The sequence below is a fragment of the Haliotis cracherodii genome, unplaced genomic scaffold (genome assembly GCF_022045235.1).
Source record: "Haliotis cracherodii isolate W230 unplaced genomic scaffold, xgHalCrac1.p SCAF_2, whole genome shotgun sequence".
NCBI classification, from domain to species: Eukaryota; Metazoa; Mollusca; class Gastropoda; order Lepetellida; family Haliotidae; genus Haliotis; species Haliotis cracherodii.
In genome coordinates this window covers 44,677,538-44,698,105 of record NW_027266275.1, presented here as the reverse complement: position 1 = coordinate 44,698,105, position 20,568 = coordinate 44,677,538, and the positions used below count along the sequence as shown (strand labels likewise).

At 41.5% G+C, this 20,568-nt stretch overlaps 1 protein-coding gene across 1 annotated transcript in view; it reads left to right on the top strand.

Moving 5' to 3' along the window:
• Positions 1 to 20,568, top strand: part of LOC139468143 (nucleolin-like) — an 86,019-nt gene that overhangs the window by 61,175 nt on the left and 4,276 nt on the right. The window contains exons 6-10 of the mRNA XM_071249920.1: positions 8,170 to 8,297; positions 9,046 to 9,184; positions 16,378 to 16,553; positions 17,693 to 17,825; positions 18,790 to 18,926. Coding sequence (XP_071106021.1) covers positions 8,170 to 8,297; positions 9,046 to 9,184; positions 16,378 to 16,553; positions 17,693 to 17,825; positions 18,790 to 18,926 — 713 coding nt within the window. The remainder of the gene's footprint in view (positions 1 to 8,169; positions 8,298 to 9,045; positions 9,185 to 16,377; positions 16,554 to 17,692; positions 17,826 to 18,789; positions 18,927 to 20,568) is intronic.

Sequence of the window (20,568 nt, the reverse complement as noted above, 5' to 3'; positions counted from 1 at the left end):
CATTTAAATGCCCAAAAATTCAACTTGATACCCATTCAACCTGTTTAAGGAATCTTATAAGTCATAATAAAGTGTTTTTTGTGCCTACGTTTTGTGTTGGTCATCATTTGGAGGTATCTCCCATTGTAAGGGAAACTGTGCATGCCTTCTACCAAGTTGTCAGTATGTGCCTCAATAATGGTTAAGGGTAACTTTCGTTTAATGACTTCATTATCAAATCCATCATCCCTTCTTCTGCATTGATTATGACAGATGAGTGTGTGATAAGATTTTTCAGTTTTCAGCACATGTTGATAAGAAGACTTTTGTGCTGTAGAGTTTTAACATTCACATTTATGATATTGTCTTGGGTTTTTTTTCACATTATCATATCGAATGGTATGACCATATTGTTAAAAAACCACATCATCATCATCATCATCATCATCTAGGAGAACTTTCCTCATTCACTTGCGAACTCTGCTGGAGCAGCTGCCTCTCAAGACGTTAAGGATTGTTATCACTAGGGACTTCAATATCTGTCCAATGCACTATCCAACCTCATGAAGCAGTTTACATTCCCATGGTATATCAGCAAACCAACCCACACCCTTGGGGGTACACTAGACTTGATCTTCTGTAATGATCCTATCTCAACAGGAGTCTTTCCAGTTCCATACACTGACCATCATCTTGTGTGGGGTGTGACGGAATAGGTGTAGTATATTGAAGTGACTATCATTATTTCTTTGTATGTTAAGCAATGTGGTAAAGAACAGAATTGTTTTAATCTTAATATTTTTTGTTTAATCTACTTTGTCCAAAGCAACATCTTGAGTTTGAACTGGTAATGACCATAGTCACATATCACATACCAATACCATTTATGTTTCTTAACAAATATTCCATGGAGATATTATAATGAGTCAAAATGTGACTTGAAATGTTTTTTCTTTCTCCCACCCTCATGAATTCAGTAGTAAATGTTGTAATTGGTTTTGTCAGGTTGTACTTCATCATATGTTTGTGGAGAAGGTTTCATTTTTTTCTTGAACTTCATAGAAATTGTGTTTTGCAGCATTTTATTTTGTTTCTTAAGGATATTTTGCATCAAGTAGATGCTCCCCTGCTGCCTTTTACTCCTTACAAAATTTTGAATGTTTTCAAATGTATGTGTTTGTGTGATCAAATTTCACTATTGTTGACATGACATACACTTCATTTGCTGGGCCGGAGACTTGGCCACGTTAGTGGCAAACTCTTTATCTTTTTTTACAATTTCCATGACAACAAGTTCCACCTCGGTTAAAAAAAGGTTAGGGATTGTTTAGATTTAATTATGTCATAAATTCTGCAACAGGGGCGGGGGATATAGCCACGTTAGTGGCAAACTCTTGTTCTCTCTTGATTTCTACGAGGACGTACATACATGTATGTCTTTGATTTCTGCTAGGATTTAAATGACAAAAAATATGCTTAATGACTTGTGTTTTAGGTCACCAAATAAGATTTTCATGCACTACCAAAGTGGTTATGTTGTAAAAGCAAACACTCGTTTTGCCAAACAGTTATGAAAAATGTTGTGCACTCCACCATTGTCAGCTGATGCAAAGCTTCAAACAGTGATGTAGGAATCGGTTTTGCACAGTAAAAGGTAGCATGCACTGTTGCGAGTATACAAATCGCTGTTTTGATTGACAACTTTTGACGATTGAATAAACTATCGTGTAAGATTTTTATTGACATTTTTAGGTTCAGCCAAGAATTTTATTAGAGTAACACGTCATTTTTTATGTTTGAAGGTGAAAATGAGTGGCAACTATGCGAGAATATCGCGGAAATGCGGCCGAAGTCAATCCCTGCTGTTTACTAATAACTAAACACACTTAATATTGATACTCAATAGCAAAGGTGTCATAAGGATTATCAGAAAGGTTTTTGAAATAAGTTAAAATTATAAAACCAGTGGACTAAAAATGTTAGTTTCTACAGCTTCTAACAACACTAAATACTACTAACTAGATGCTAATATTGATACAAACTATACTTTATGCTTACCCTTGGTTGGGTGACAAAATCACATAAAATCTGTGACTGCCAGTCTGGTGCCTTGTGCAATTCAGGATTTTTCAAAAAATTTCCATTGCAACAAGGTCGACTTCAAATTAAGGTAGGAATTGTTTCCAGAGCATAACTGATAAAGTGTTTCTCACTTCTTTGTATGAGGCAAGTGCAGAACTGGTGGGTTTTGCCATTGGTGTGGTTTTTTTTAGATTTCGTTGGAAGTTGGTCTAAGGTTTCAAATGAAGGTTTCATTTTTGGTGTTTAGTCATCAGTAATAATGTCAGTTGTACTCACAAGCTTTTTTTGATATGATGTGGTGTATGATATAAACATTGTTTGAAATATGCACTATAACAGGGCCGAGGATATTGATGATTTATCTTGTTCAGTTTGCATCCCATAGTCGATAGTAAACAATATCTATGCAATGGCAAAATGCGGTTCCATTTATGGCCTAAAAAAAATAAATCAAAAGTTTCTTTTTTGTTAACATGGTTACAGAGCTCCAGATAAGCTGCGTATGTGCGTAAAATATGCATCAGAAATGCAGAAATATGCAGTAAAATAAAATCCAAGCGTATCAAATACGCAGAGAACATTACAGATACGCTACAAAAATAAAACTTATGCGTATCATCAAAATTTTGTGCAGTAACCCTGCGTATTCGATTAGCAAATCAGCAACTTATTTTGAAATTATAGACGGGCATTCCGCCAACCTTGCCAAACTCCACGATGACAGTTACGTCATGATCATTTGTCATCACACTTTCTTGAGGAAGTATCGTGGTATTTTTTAGTCCTATAAAGCACTCGAACCCACACGACACCAGTTTGCAGGGACTAGATGAATAGTGTTTATAAATATTTAACTTAAATACCCACATGTGTAAAAACTAGTCGGTAACAGAAATGTGAATACCCAGATAGAATTACTGATAACCAATGATTTTAAAATGCATGGGTAAAATAATCACAACACCAAAAGCTTATCTGGAGCTCTGTGGTTACAGATCTTTTGACATGACATTATTACATGACATGATTATATATCAAGCTTTGGAAAACAAATGGGATGCAAATCAATCTGTCCTCTTATCACGCAGTCAGAAATCCAAACACTTTTTCTTCAGGGACACTTCCATCATTTCTTTTGTCTGTCTGTTTAGGTTACATGCACGCTTTGAGATAATCATTGTTCAGAAATACGTATTGATACTGATTCCGAGTTGATTTCCGCTGTACTCACAGATGGTAGCACAGTCTCTTCTCATGCTCAGTTATGTTAGCCAGCAAATCAACTCACAGCAGCCAAAGTACTGTCGGAAATGCTAGAAAAATGTTTTTTGCCTGTAAAAAAAGGATATAATTTTTTAGACTGTTATTGAAATATCGAGTAACTGCTGATCGCCCTACCTGTGGTTTGAAGTATTTCAGTCACAAGGAGTTCTATCGACAAGTTCACAGGAGACCAATTCGAACGAAAATAGGAAGTTCAATGATGACAGTCTGAAACGAACTACAGAAATATGCGCACATGACTGTTACAATGATAATAATAGACTCTTCCTAAAACATCTAATCCACACATAAAAATCATTTTGAGAAAATTCTAGATGTGCATCTTCTAAAATGGCAAAATGATGCTGCATTTGTTTTGTTAACATTGCTCCCATGCTGAATGTTACATTACAGTTGCATAGCCATAACCATGGTACACGATACTGTGAAATGTATGCAAGTTCTTTACACTTCAGAGAGATACCATCAAGTCTATGGTATGATAAATAAAACAAAACAGGTACAGGGGTGGTCTCTAAAACAAAACAAGGAGGTAAAAGTATATTAGACATATAGTGTACAAGCTTTATGAGCAGAAGGTAACCCCCCTGACTTGTAGTAGAATTTGGGAGGAATTAAAGATACAATTAATGTTTCCCAGACTGCACTAACTATTGATCTACAAGAGATGGGATTTTGATACTGTGCGCGACGATGACCGCATGGTTTTCAGGGGAAAATATTCCATCCTGTCTGAGGTCACATTATCTCCGAACCATTCATAACTATCAGTCAGGGCGTCCAGATAATTTACCTTGATGAATTATTCCACTGACGAAATATTCCACTGACTACATATGGCTATCGGCAGATGGACAAAAAGCACCCATCAGGTAAAGGTAATCGTGTCATTGTTTCGCACATTGCAACCCTGATATGGAACTTATTGATGGATGTGTGCTAGTTTTTGAGGCGAAAAAGAAAGCTGGTGATTTTCATAAGGAAATTATCGGAGGTGATGTGTTCATAGACTGGTTGGAATTTCAGCCATTGCCCATTTTAAACAAAGCCAGTGTTATTGTCATGGATAACACCAATTACTATATGTCCGGGAATCAGATACTGTCGCCAAAACCATGAGTAGTCTGAAGGCGACCATGCAGGAATATATGACATTGGTTGACTTCAGACCATATGAAACGAAAGTTCAACTCATGGAGAAAATTCGGCTGAAAAAAACCAGTAAAGTACAAGGCATGTGCTGGCGACAAAACACGGTTACGTTGTCTTACGTACCCCAAGCCAACATTGTGAGCTCAACCCTGTTGTGCCCATCTTGGCTAAGTGTAACTGGTTTGTAGCAAGACATACCACAACATTCAGAAGTACAGTTTCACATATGTCATCAGTGGAGATAAATGCTACCTCAAAAAACCACCTGTAGAACAACAAATACTTCTGGATTCCAAAACCGAACCCTTCCAATACTCATCCCGTTTCACAGCTCTTAACTAGTCCATCATGTTACCAAGCAAATATAATGCAGTAGATATCCTAAATTGCTACCCCATCAACGCATGTCAATTAAGTACAATAACAGCAATATTTTGAGACCACCCCCAATTCGGTGACATTTGCACCTGGGAGAATGCATGGGATGGTGTGAGGTCATCACCTTGGGACAGGTGTTCGGTAATTACCTCAGGTTATAGGCCATTTCATACAAGCATGACAACACACAAATATTTTCATCATTGTACCTGTAAAAGTACAATTTAAGGGTAATCACAATGTCAGTTAAGACAGGCTGGATTAGGTCAATTTGCGTTATTTTGATATATGCTCTTTTTATAGTCCTTTGACTATTATGACTGACTATTTATTACATGAAGCCAGAAAAGCAGTTTTCAAGCATTTCTGACAGTACTTTAATGAACCCTAGTGGGTAGTGTCAGACAGCTTGGTCGAAACCAGAGCACAGTTCCCCTTTAAATAAACTTTTGAAATCTATTACAGGCTGTTATCTAAAATTGTGTTTTCTTTGTGAACTAATTTGTGGAAAAGGTTTGTGTTTTCATATTTTCCATATGATTTATGCCATAGCATGAATATTTAACGCCTGGTGGTGGTTTTCACCACAGTAATCACAGGCATTTTTCAAATAGCCATTTTGAATATTGTTCTTGACCATGCTTTTTCGTGTTGTGGATTCTGTATTCGTTGTATTGCCTGGTACTACATTTAATGTATATTTGCAATAAAATTTGTCATTAAAGTGGTGATGTTTTATGTTGTTTGCATAAACTTGTTTATCATAAGCTCACAAGACTGGGACAAACGATTATAGCGTATATAATCGGTCGGGGATGCATTTTGATTACACCTGCTATCATAGCAGATACATGCCAAGTTGTAGCAAGTGTCACCGTAATAAGTCTGGATGGGATCCACATCCATTCTTCCTAAATTGCACTTCCTTCTGCACCCAGACTTCCAAAGGTAAAGACTGTCTTGCACCTTTCCCCACAGCTTTCGCAGAATATTTCCAAGCTTCGAGGCAGTCTCATCCGGCTGGGAAACATGGTCTCCACAAAATGTTGAATGCTTCTAAACCAAAGCCGCCAGCCCCCGTACGACATCTGTCAACACTTCTAAGACGTCAATGTCCACCCGTCTCATAGTCGGGTAAAACATCTACTGCCTCCGTTGTGATCTACTCACAGGCGCCAATGTCCATTCCTGCGACCCCCATCTACACTGGGGCGTCTGTCAGGAGATGACGCCTGGGGTGGCGCCTACCAGCTTAGTTACATCTATCCCACAGACTTACCACCTATCCACTGCACCTATGCCATCGGCGCTCCAGGCGCATACAGACATACCAGCCACTTCACATGGTCCTGTGTGATTCTACTATATGCAGTTGCTGCAACAGACCATGCCTAGGTTTCCTGCGCCTTCAGCAGCTGTGTCTCTCTCAGCATCTCCTCCAGCGTCTCTACAAGCACCTCCAACAGCTTCTATACAGGTGCCTCCACAGGTGCCTCTGCCATGCCTGTTCTACAGCTTGTTCAACCTTGTCACACGATTCCACCTCGCCAGATGTAACGGAAGCAAGTTTTCTCGTTCTAGGCACCACCCTCGGAACCACTTTCCAGTTCGGCACACTTGAGAATATAGATCCCACTCATCGGAGAGTTCCTTCATCATGGGGTATGAGGGGTCTTTATCGGAGATGGAGTCCCCTGTGGGACTGACCCAGGTTACAGACTGTTTAGCTGACACGCTAGAATCGGTGGCGCCTTCCCCACGATCTGGAAGTGATAAAAAGGACGTAATTTGGTCAGACCAGACCCTATTATTAAGGAGATGATTACCACAGTTGATAAGGACTGCACAAAGCTCCTTCCCAGGGTTCTCCAGAAGATCAGATCAACACTTAGTCGTCGAGAGTTTGATTCATCGATCTCGGAGAGATACTGCCAAGCCACTGCCACCGACCTGCTCGAACTTCCAGACTGGCCGAATCGGCTGATCCACCCGCACAGCAAACGGCCCCATCATGCTCCAGACAGGTTGCATCTGCTAGTCTTGTCCATTTACAAAGAGCCTTAAGTTCCAAGGGCTACTCGAATAGAGTGGCGAGGGCCATCACCCTAATGCAAAGACTGTCTACCAGGGGTATGTCGATGGCACGTGGCGGTCCTTTGAAACTTTCTATGAGGAAAAACACCAGGACCCTACCTCTACCCTGTTAAATTTCATAAAGTTTCATGCTCGGTTATCCTTCACAGCTGACAGTACAAAATAATTCAGTCCTTGCCATCTACATTCATCTCCAACCATTCAAACTCGCGCCCGTGGTTTGTTTTCTTTTTTCACAGTCATACTGTTTTTGAGAAAACTTTATGACCTGTTTGTTAATTAAAGCATGTTTTTTTGTCGTTAGTCCCACCACCCACGATCAAAAACATAAAATTCTTTGTCAGCCATTTCCCTCACAAAGTCATTCATCAGCTGTTCACTATTGCTTTGACATCTGAACAAGTCTTACAACAAAAACAATTCTTTCAATTATCTCCCTAGTTTTGATACCTGCTGCGCAGCCATACTTCCTGTTTATTTCTGTTACAGACAGTTGCCAAGTATGTCGTCTATTTATGATGTGAGCTTTTGCGCCCTTCAGTATAGCGCTAACTTGGTTATAGCGTGCGGTAAAGCATGGCTCCCAAAATTTACTTACATTTTTATTAAGCTCAAAGTTTACACAGATTTCTTTCCTTATCTCCAAAAACATCAGCTGATCATCGCGAGAACCGGAAATAAGTCAACAAATGCAAACTGAAGTGCACAATTCGATCCCATTATTATACTATCTGGTAATAAAACCATGTTCATTGAATATCTGGACTTATTTTTGTAATATATTTGATTAATTTTATTCAAAATTTCATTCGATATTGTTCACATTAATTTCGGCAAAATCTTGTGTGAAGTGATCAGTACATCGCACATCTCACCATTTATTACCGCAACCAATCATAAACAACTACTATTCTAATCTTCTTTCAAACTCTGAAAGTGCATCATAGATTGTGTTAGGTAGGCAGAGCATGTACTGCTGTGCTGGTCATCTATCCCCTACAACTCCACCTCGGTAAACTGCTGATTGTCTATAACACTCATCAATTATTTGGATCCCAAAGGTAGCGGTGTAGCCAGGCCATGTCAAAACATGTCAGTGAAGTGAAATACTCATCCAAGTTGCTAAGCTGGTCAAAGGTGAAGACCAGACAGGCACTTGTCAAAGTGATTGATTGTAGAGTTCCACTGTATTTGTTTCAGGTTTGGATATGTTGATTTGGCAGATCCCTCTGATTTTGATGCTGCTGTCGCTCTCAGTGGAAAAAACATCGAGGGACAGGAGATCCGAGTTGAGAAGGCCAAGGAGAAACAAAAGTCTGGATCTACAGGTGTGTTGCTTGTCTTACTATATCAACTGGTTGTAGATTAGCTTGGTGTTTACCAGCCTGTCAGCATTTTGGCTTGTGGGTGATTGCTCAAACAAAAAAATACATGTACCTTAACCACAAGGATATATTGACATTGTTAGGATATATAGGTCAATCAGGGATTGAAGAACAGGGATATAGTCAGCATCATGTCCATCTGTCCTCCGTCCGTGTCCCGTTTCTGTTGAATATTTCTGGTTGAATCTTTACATTCAGATCAGTCTAATGATGAACTCTTGCGCTTTGATGATTTGTAATTTCTATTTTCTATTTTTTGTCTATCTGTTTTAATGACAAGTTGGAGTTTACTGAAAATAGGCAAGTGATTGTTGCCAGAGCAGAACTCCAAAACATTGCATATATCTAGAGGAACCTTGCTAAACGCATCAGCATTATTTTTTCTTCATTGAACTGAAGGTATCCAATGGCAATGAGCCAAAAGTGGGATATTATTTGCCAAACCCCATTTCTTAATTGCATCAGACAAGGGGCATATGTCATCTCCTGCAAGTTACATTAAGTTACTTAAATCGAACCCTGATATGCGTAATAAAATGTATGATCAAACTCGTATTACTACATTTCCACGACTCACAATCGACATAATATTTCACATGCTGTCATTTTGCTGACTGGGGGTTGGTAAACAAGCACAATCAGGTGCATGGTAATGTAAGATTTGTTCTAATGCCAATTATTTCTATTTCAGGGTCACGACAAGATGAGGACAGCCGAACAATATTTGTCAAGAATTTAGCTGAATCTGTTACAGAGGCCTTGTTGAATGATATGTTTGAGGATGTTGATTCAATTCGCATGCCATCAAACGAAGACGGTTCCCATAGAGGGTAACACATTGCCACTATTTACATATACTTAACAGCTTGTTTCAACTTTCAGTTCAAGTGAGTGTTAGGGGCGGTCGGGTAGCTTAGTGGTTAAAGTGTCGCTCGTCACGCCGAAGACCTGGAATCGAATCGCAACATGGGTAGAATGTGTGAAGCCAATTTCTGGTGTCCCCTGCTGGGATATTCCTGAAATATTGCTAATAGTGGTGTAAAACCATACTCTCTCAAGTGAGTGTTAAAGGTTTGGAGCATTGTCTGGCCATCAGTCAGTGTGTGTTGCCACTTTTAGCTCAACTGAGTGAAAGTGCAGTGAACTTTTTTCGTGGGTTGTTGACCATCCATATGCAACTTTATTTTTGACAACTTTTCAGAACATATGAGGCGTATGAAGCTGAAACTTAGTGTGAATGTTCTTAGACATGGTGTCTCTAAAAATTTGCTCACAAGATTTTGTTCTGATGTTCTGCGCCACCACAGCAGCTATATTTAGAAACACATTTATGGCTATTAAATGGCCATCTTTTTGGAAAATGTATTGACTATTATATGTCAACAAAGTTTTTGCAATGGCCAGCATGGGAGCATCAACGGTGATTGGTCAAATTGTTCCATACTAAAAAATATCTGGCAGTAGCGATCAACTGTTCCAAAGTGCTATGCTTATGGTTATTAATTATACCCCCGACAAAATGTCGGGGGTATATAGTTACACCAAGGTTCCGTCCGCCTGTCAGTTAGTCCGTCGGTCCGAAAAACTTTGTCCGTGCGATTTCTCTTAAACTATTCAGTGGACTCATCTCAAACTTACTACAGATAATCTGTGTCATACGGAGGGGTGCAGTCAAAAGAAAAAAATTGTTTTTATTAATTTTCCATTTTGTTATGAATTTTTCAAACCCTAACCCTATCCTCGCTATTTAATTTGAAACTACTGACACATTAGGCGGGTCAGGGGTATTAGTGAGCTACGCTCACTTTTTTTTCTTGTTTATTTTGATTATTCGTAGTAAAGCTGTAACTAAAATTATTCCTGATAAATTAATAGTTTCAGATATAATTCTTCTGATCCTTGTATCAAAATTCTTTGAAGTTATGTTATTGGGTAATTTTTAACAGAATCACCGGTAGATTCCGAGAAACATGTGCACAGCTAATGGTTGCTTCCGGCTTAGTTTACAAGTAAATACACATGGTAATCCTAATTTTTGCTTATAAAACAATGCCTAGAAGAACAGGAAATATCATTTAATCGGTAAGTCATCATGTCTAGTGATGTTTACACTTAAATTTTAAATTTGTATTGACCAAATTTAATTGTTTTGATCTGAATTGTTTCCCTAAATTCGCTGAAGGGATACAAGACATCATTGCAAATGTAGGGATTGTGTATGGGCTGGTGATGTCCATCGTTCTGATTCTCTTAATAGACAGGTTATATTGAAGGCTTGTGCGGGGGGGGTCTCCTTTTACGTGGGGTCGTGTAATAGAGAGCAATATACGATGTATGTTCCATATTTTGCAATATTATGATTTATGGCCTTGATTCAACCTCTACAGGATAGGTTTGCTGTCATTGGCAACACAAATCCAAGAGGTGAAAAAGTGGCAAACAGATGCCAAAAAGTAGGCTTCATCTAATTTGACTTGTTTGTTACAAAGCCAAAACAGCCCATGCTTTTGTAGTCGAGGCAACATCACTCCAAAGAGGAGTCTTTCTTGAGACAAACTGATTTATTGCCGTAAAATGCTTTTGCTTCCACACTTCGATTTTGAGATAGTTTTAATTTTAGAACAAATATACCTATACTTCATGTTCACCAATGTTATGTTTCAAAATCGTTAAAGATCTTTAAGTGTTCAAATTATGTCAATCGTGATTCAGATTTGGACTCCATATCAAACAAAATGCTTCACTTCAAGGCTGCAGAGATGTGAGACGTTTGCAGAAATGCTGAATTTCAGATTTTTAAAATGATATTTCCTTTTTTTTAATGCAAAAACAAAATCAACTCTCATTTGTTTGGCTACTAATTTGAACCAGATATTTTCTGGCAAAGCTCTACATTCCGCCTTCAAGACAACAAATCTCAGCTCACATTTGCACAATCTTTGATTCCATTTTCCCCACTTGTCAAAAGCTGTGGTGTTTTTATTCATTCCTCCCTAACTATGGAAAAACATGTAAATTGTCTCTGTAAGACATTCCATTTTCATTTGAAAAATATTTGATCAATCTGTATCACTACAAAAGCTATAGCCGCCCTGGCAAGATCACTCATCTTGTCTTGCCTTGCCTGGACTATTGCAGTAGCCTATTTGTTGGTTTATCTGATCAGTTGAACCGACTGCAGAAGACACTGAATAGAGCTGCCCAAATAATATTGACAAAGCTTCGGTCACATATCTCTCCCCATCTTGATGTCAATAGCATCCTGCAAGAGGATTGATTATGAAACTAACTATGAAAGTCTTCCCTTGACCTGTCTCTCATGCAGGTGCATCACTATGGAGCTCTTCCCGTGGCCCGTCTCTCATGCAGGTGCCTCACTATGGAGCTCTTCCCGTGGCCCGTCTCTCATGCAGGTGCCTCACTATGGAGCTCTTCCCGTGGCCCGTCTCTCATGCAGGTGCATCACTATGGAGCTCTTCCCGTGGCCCGTCTCTCATGCAGGTGCCTCACTATGGAACTCTTCCCGTGGCCCGTCTCTCATGCAGGTGCCTCACTATGGAGCTCTTCCCGTGGCCCGTCTCTCATGCAGGTGCATCACTATGGAGCTCTTCCCGTGGCCCGTCTCTCATGCAGGTGCCTCACTATGGAACTCTTCCCGTGGCCCGTCTCTCATGCAGGTGCCTCACTATGGAGCTCTTCCCGTGGCCCGTCTCTCATGCAGGTGCCTCACTATGGAACTCTTCCTGTGGCCCGTCTCTCATGCAGGTGCATCACTATGGAGCTCTTCCCGTGGCCCGTCTCTCATGCAGGTGCATCACTATGGAGCTCTTCCCGTGGCCCGTCTCTCATGCAGGTGCCTCACTATGGAACTCTTCCTGTGGCCCGTCTCTCATGCAGGTGCATCACTATGGAACTCTTCCCGTGGCCCGTCTCTCATGCAGGTGCCTCACTATGGAGCTCTTCCCGTGGCCCGTCTCTCATGCAGGTGCCTCACTATGGAACTCTTCCTGTGGCCCGTCTCTCATGCAGGTGCCTCACTATGGAGCTCTTCCCGTGGCCCGTCTCTCATGCAGGTGCATCACTATGGAACTCTTCCTGTGGCCCGTCTCTCATGCAGGTGCCTCACTATGGAGCTCTTCCCGTGGCCCGTCTCTCATGCAGGTGCCTCACTATGGAGCTCTTCCCGTGTCCCGTCTCTCATGCAGGTGCCTCACTATGGAGCTCTTCCCGTGGCCCGTCTCTCATGCAGGTGCCTCACTATGGAGCTCTTCCCGTGGCCCGTCTCTCATGCAGGTGCATTACTATGGAACTCTTCCCGTGGCCCGTCTCTCATGCAGGTGCCTCACTATGGAGCTCTTCCCGTGTCCTGTCTCTCATGCAGGTGCCTCACTATGGAGCTCTTCCCGTGGCCCGTCTCTCATGCAGGTGCATCACTATGGAACTCTTCCCGTGGCCCGTCTCTCATGCAGGTGCATCACTATGGAGCTCTTCCCGTGGCCCGTCTCTCATGCAGGTGCCTCACTATGGAGCTCTTCCCGTGTCCCGTCTCTCATGCAGGTGCCTCACTATGGAGCTCTTCCCGTGGCCCGTCTCTCATGCAGGTGCCTCACTATGGAGCTCTTCCCGTGGCCCGTCTCTCATGCAGGTGCCTCACTATGGAACTCTTCCCGTGGCCCGTCTCTCATGCAGGTGCATCACTATGGAACTCTTCCCGTGGCCCGTCTCTCATGCAGGTGCCTCACTATGGAGCTCTTCCCGTGGCCCGTCTCTCATGCAGGTGCCTCACTATGGAGCTCTTCCCGTGGCCCGTCTCTCATGCAGGTGCCTCACTATGAAAGTCTTCCCTTAACCCGTCTCTCATGCAGGTGCCTCACTATGGATCTCTCTTCCCTTGATCCCTCTCATGCAGGTGCTGACCTCCTCCGTGGTCTAGTGGTAGAGCGTCCGCCAAGAGAGCGGAAGGTCCCGAATTTGATCCCCGGCCGCGTCATACCAAAAGATGTTTAAAGATGGTACCTATTGTTACCCTGTCTGGCGCTCGGCATTAAGGGGCTAAAACAAGGACTGGTCGGCTTGGAGTCAGTATACTGTGTCTGAGTGGGGTATTCATGTTAAACTGGTATCTCAGTGAGCTAGCACTATAAATCGGCATCAGTCTGGACTAGTTCAAGCAGCCACACAAACACACACACGTACATGCACGTCACTATATATAAGTGCAATAATCTTGGACGCGACATTAAACCTCATTTCACCTCGCCTCATGCAGGTGCCTCACTATGGAACTCTCTTCCCTTGATCCGTCTCTCATGCAGGTGCCTCACTATGGAGCTCTCTTCCCTTGATCCGTCTCTCATGCAGGTGCCTCACTATGGAACTCTCTTCCCTTGATCCGTCTCTCATGCAGGTGCATCACTATGGAGCTCTCTTCCCTTGATCTGTCTGATGCAGGTGCATCACTATGGAGCTCTCTTCCCTTGATCCGTCTGATGCAGGTGCATCACTATGGAGCTCTCTTCCCTTGATCCCTCTCATGCAGGTGCCTCACTATGGAGCTCTCTTCCCTTGATCCCTCTCATGCAGGTGCCTCACTATTGAACTCTCTTCCCTTGATCCCTCTCATGCAGGTGCCTCAATATTCCCTTCAACCCTCAAAAGTGCTCTGGACTCAAAACATACCTTTCAAAATGCTACAACAGACTCGTATAGGAATACTAAGTTGCCCTGAGGCCTGTTGGAAATGTGTGGTCATGACATCTAAACAAAATGTCCTGTCGGGTTTACAGGAAAAATCCTCACCTTAATCCAAATTAGCGCTGAGTAGAGTACTTCAGCTAAAACAATATGTGCGCGCTGGCTCGTGTCGGCCTTTGACGCAGTTGCTTAGAGCAAAGACACTGTTGGGTGGCGTCTGTCTGGACTTGCAGGTGTGATCAGTGATGACATGAGTAGAACGCTTGTCTTGACCCCAGCAGTGACAATTCACAGGATGTAGTTAGTGTTTGAATGACATTGTTTATATACTTGTTACAAGTGCTGCTCAATAAACAGTGGTGTGGAATACATAATTGTTTGTTTTCAGCGTATGTCTAAGTTGGTATTTCTGCTATCCAAAATGTCTTATTGTTGATATAAATGCGATGTTTGATAATGCGAGAAAAGACCACTCGCATTTTTCGCATTTAATTCACGCTCGCGTTAATATAAAGATTTACAGTACCCTGTCTGTAAAGCGAATGGGAATAAAGCACATCACCAGCGCATACACAATCCCTACATTTGCAATAAAAATGTGTTTGTCTTCCGCAGAAATATTTTACATCGTATTCCTTCAGCAAATTCAGTGAAACGAAGAGGTCATAACAATTAAACTTGGTCAATTCAGATTTGAAATTTGAGATAAAACATTACTAGACATGATTTACCGATTCTATTAAATTTTCTGTTCTGCTAGGCATTGTGTTTTATGCGGATATTAAGATTACTGTGTGTATTTGCTCGTAAACCTACCGGAAGCAGCCAACAGCTGTACACACGTTTTCTCAGAATCTCCTGGTGCAAAAACCATTTAGGGTAACAAATCAGACCTTAAGTAGTTAGTCTTAAGAAAGACTCCTCTTTGGAGTGATGTTGCCTCGACTACAGAAGCATCGGCTGTTTTGGCTTAGTAACAAACAACTTTTTAACAAGTCAAATTAGATGAAGCCTACTTTTTGGCATCTATTGCCAGATATTTTTTCGTATGGAACAATTTGACCAATCACCGTTGATGCTCCCACGCTGGTGATTGCAAAAACTTAGTTGACATATAATAGTCGACTACAACAAATGACTTTCAGCGAGTCAATGTATGGCATTAAGGCGGCAATTGCAGCAATATGACCGTGGTTGCTGTAAATAACGGTGAGTTGTGCGATCTTCCGATCACTTCATAAACGATTTTGCCAAAATGAATGTAAACAATATTGAATGAAATTTTGAATAAAGTTAATAAAATAGATTAGAAAGTCTGGATACATAATGAACTCTCTTTATAACCAGAGTGTAATTACATGATCAGTTTGTGTACTTCAGTACAGATTTGTTTACATGGTATTTCCGCTGTTACATGCTCGCAGTAATGTCTTTGTGTTGGGGGCAAAAAACATCAAAACGGTTCAACCGTGTGATAACCCGCTTTGAAAGCCCCCTAATTCTAGGTACAAAAAACTCTCCTTATGCACACCGATGTACAGTATATACAATGCATTTAGATGTCCCTACATGCAATATTTGTAACTCTACAAGGCAAAAATAAGCCATTGTATTACAACAATTAGTGCATGGAACAACCTCACGAATATATGAACTGTGAAGTTGCTAAATCGAAAAAGCCTGTTAGGAACATATTGTTTTTGCACATTAAACAAACTGTCAGTAAGAATAGTTGTGTTATACGTTAATTTATGTTGCGATTAGGTATATGTTCAAGATTGTATGCTGTTACATTTACAATTTGATTGATCCCACAAAACACTCTTACTGACAGAAATATGAAAAATACCTGTATATTACAGCAGTATAAAATATAATGGTGGTATTAGCAAATGAGTCACTGATAATAATATTCACGTCACAGCAACAGTAAAACTTCCAAGAAAGGCTTAGGCTGGATATCCAAGGTGAAACAGTGATCTTAACACAAAAGCTGGTACGGATGTAATTGGGAGATCTGCTAGGGATACTCATACCCCCTTATATTGTCTAAATTCCTTCTGGAAGGTTCTCTTCACTGCTGGATAAGTTATGCTACACTTGAACATTCCAAATTACACTTGACACCAAAAGCATCTAAATTAGTAACATCCACACCACAACTTACAGTAGATGGTGCCACATTCCTGTTAACTAAGCACTTTCAAATCACAATGCTATGAACTTCTACTGAATCTTAAAACAGAAACAATGTACAATTGCATTGTTTAACAAAACTCTGTCATATAACACATACACACAGGCACATAAAAGTTTACATATTTTTCAGATTTGCCTATATAGTGTTTGGTACCGCCGAACAAGCCACCACAGCCTTAGAAGAGAAACAAGGGGAGGACCTTGAAGGCCAGGCCATTTATCTGGATAGACCAAGACAGAAAGGAGACAGCTTTAGATCTCCATCAAGCGGCCAGAATAGGGGCAACAACAGACAGAAATCAGCAGGTAATTACAATTTCAACACCATGAAGCAGGCTTCTGGTGCAATCTCTAAAAATGTCTTTTACTTAGGACTTCTCCTGAACCTGGTGCCAAGTGGCCCATTGCTTAGAGACACCACGTCGCACTTCATAGTGCCATACACATCTACAGTTTTTTGCCATGATTTAGACATAAACTTTGGACCTAGTTACAAAAATGTCTCAATGCATTTCTTCGTCTGTAAATACCATCTTCTTGACCTTGTTTTTGTCCATTATGTTTGGGCCATGCTTATTTTCTCTCAAAATGCCTTTTTGGCTCTGTAAACATCATTTCCTCAGACTGCAGGGGCCTTCACATGCGTGAGACCATCAACGATGACATCCCAATTTGTTCAAGACGTTCCAGTCCTATTTTTTAATGTCTGAATATTTGAAACAACCCTTTTCAAGTGAGCTTTTGTATGGCGTTGTGTATGAGTCGTGTACTGTCCATGCTCCCATTGTCCATCAGAAGTCACTTGAACAGTGAAGCAGAAACTTACAATGACAACTGATCTTGTTGGCCACCAATATGGCCATATTCTAGGTTGGAATTTGTTCCTGTAAGAGCTACAGAATTGTTGGGGTGGCCAGACTGAGCCATAACTCACCATTGCTCACAATTAATCTTCACTGGAATTGTCTTGTCAAGAAATGATTATTTTGCAAGGCCTCATCATATACAGTTGTTCCTTGTTGTGTTGAATTCATAGGAAAAAAAGTTCAAGTCATCCGGGGTTCGAGACAACTAACAAAGTGAATTTTCGAAGACCTAACATCATGTTATGAGAGATTATTACTAGATCTGGATGCAACGGTAGATTTCAAGGCATACTTTCAGTGCTCCTGGAGAGGCACCATTGTTTTGCTTTATCTTGAATTATAGATTCACCAACATAATCCTTATCCCTTTATCCCATTTCTCAAAGTTCATAAGCCTCTCTTACTCCCATTCCGGATCTGCAGGCCTGGGCAGTCATTGCTCTAAGCATCCTTTGGGAGGGGTTAAAAGCAATACGAGTTTCCAGCCTTTATCATGAGGCTTTTGTTTGCCCTATTGATTAAGCAAAAGACTTGTTTCTTTGTTTTGTTATCAAATATATGTTACTTTTATGATTCCAGAACGTGGCTCCTCTAAGATCCTCTTCGTGAGAAATTTGTCATTCCAATTGGATGAAAGTTCCTTAAAACAGGAATTTGAGAATTCTACATCTGCAAGAATAATGACACATGCAGACTCTGGAAAGCCGAGAGGGTATGTGCAGACAAAATTGTCTCGGCTCTCCGGAGCCCTTTCATTAAAATTTAAAACAATGATGTTATACTAATTGTTTGGCCATATGACGCAGAAAGACAGTTGCGAGTCATTGTTTGTAAACTTCTTATTGTGACACCAGCTCTAGAACCGTTTGTTTGACCTGAAATGTTTTGTAGGAATTTTCACCCATGACTGGCAGATCTGAAATCAAAGATAATTAGCACCGACAAAGATAAAACCAAAGGCAGAGGCACAGGCATGGCAAGTCCCAACCCCCGAGGATGCATATACCAGATCCACTGCAACTGTGGCCACCAGAACATCAGACCTCTGTCAACAAACTCGACCGCTAATTCTGAACACAACAAGAGCTAAGACCATACCATCATGTGGGAAGCCTGTGTCCTGTCTACCAAGAATAACAACTGGCGACAAAGGAAGAAGCCATTGAAATCAGGAGACACCATCACCAGGGAACCCATCTGCCTCGTGCTTGAGACGTATTGCTTTGATCTTTGTTGGTGCTAATTATCTAGCTGGCTTCCATTTGCCCATTGCTATTTCCACTCTATTACCTATCTGTGCTAATAACCCCCAGTATCCTGTTTGCCCATTGCCCATTGCCAATTACCACTCAGTGATAATATAAGTCCATAACTATCAGCGCTAATTACTGTGAAGTGTTGGCTTCCATTGTCTATTGCTAATCACCTATCAGCGCCAATTATCTGTTGGCTTCCCTTGTTAATTTCCACCTTTTGTTATCTTATTACTTTAGGTTGTTCTTACCTGTACATATATATGCTCTCTGCCTCAGCATTCATTCAACTGATGAAGGAATAAGCATATATACGTTTTTTGTTTGTGATGTTCCTCTGTTTTCTTTGTGGCAGTGCTTTGAAAAGACCTGCATGTATTTATTACTTTGAACTTAGCAATACCATCTCTTTTGTACATATAGGTTTGGTTTTGTGGAGTTCAGCACTGCAGATGATGCATCTAAGGCATATGATAGTATGCAGGGTCAGGAAATCATGGGCAGAGAGGTGTTTGTTGATTTTGCTTCAGAGAAGTCTAATGGTGAACGCAAGAGTTTTGGTAAGTTCTAAATGTTTTATCTTATGTTATCTCACACTTTGCATATCTTCTGGTTCGATCCAGTATTGAAACACGCTTGAACCATGTTTTCAGCTTCTAAAACAAAAACATTCAACCGAACACACCACAGCACCTCAATGGTTTTCGTCTGGCAACTGGGTCAATTATGTGCTCATGGTAAGCTTGCTGGAGCTGACCATGTGTATACCTCTGCTAACTCATTCTCTCTTTCATCGCCACTCGGGCACGGGTGGCCCAGTCGTCTAAGCGCCGCAATTCGCTGTGCAGAGTTGCATCCCTTGGGCATGCCAGAAACCTATGATTTTGGGTTAAAATCCCGGTTCGCCCTGACAGTCTAGGTCCGGCATGTTCAGAATGCCGATGTACATACTCAACATCTGACCCTCACACTTTGTGCTGAGATTGTCATGGGCAGTGCTTGTTGGGACTCACATTGATTCTGCTTTCAGCATCTACCTCCATAGTGTCCCCAGCGGATTCCTGCTCCCAGGGTTGGCATTCAAGATCGGGTCACAACTCTTGCTCTCCCAATGTACGATCAGCTGATAACAAACACTCACAGTGTCCACTGTCGATTATCGACGTCTACGCAGATCGCAGACAGGGATGGGATGCTTAACAGTGTATTTCTGACTCGGCCCCTCCCTGGTTGGGTGGTCTGGTTTCTGTGTCAGGCGACCCTACTCCACCGGAAACCACCAGCTGACAGTTCTCTCCCACCTGGTGCGCTTGACCATCACTGGTCACCATCCACCTCGGCACTTTTGAACCCACAGACCCTGAATCAGTCTTTCAATGGATCGCTGACAAGTTAAAGTTACATCGTACAAATGTGGATCGACTCGCAGGGTTTGCGGTAGCAGCCAGCTCATGCAATGTTGCGCTCCCTCCCTGACCAGTATTATTGTCCCCCACCGCGCGAAGCGGGGGATATAGTATTCACGTCCGTCCGTCCATCCGTCCGTACCTCCCACCTGTTTGTTGCCGCGATATCTCAAGAACTAAACACTGGATTGTTTTCCTATTTGGAACAATGGTGTATATACAGACTCCGCAGACACCAGTCCGTTTTGGTGACCTTGACCCCATTTTCAAGGTCACAGCAGGCAAATCTGCTTTTGGATACCACAGTACGCCGTACACTACAGTTTGTGTTTACAATTCTGTCAGAAACGGATGCGCTCTCCACCTCTTTCTTCAATGTCATGAGGACAACTTCATTCAAGGATTGGTCCTGTTTATGCTGGATAAACTCACGCAGATCCTGGACCTTCTCTCCCATCATTCTGGTTCCATGACATCTGAACGTCGCCATCATTGGTCGCAACCATGGTCTTCCCTGTATCCTATTTGCAGATGCGGTCCAGCGGTACAGATCAAGAGGTACAGAGTAATTCTGGATTTCTTGCAACATCTGTAGGATCGAGATCAGAAGGATCGGAACTGTCCAACACGATTTTCGAGATTTTCCCTCCTCCCGCCTAATCCCTTTGATGGACGCGGAAAAGGATGAAGTGAAGTTTCAGACCTCTTGTCACGCTCTTGACATTTCAACTCCTACCTCCTACCTGACTCTGTTTGCCACCACTTCTAGGTGCAAAGGTTTCCACAGTTGAGGAAC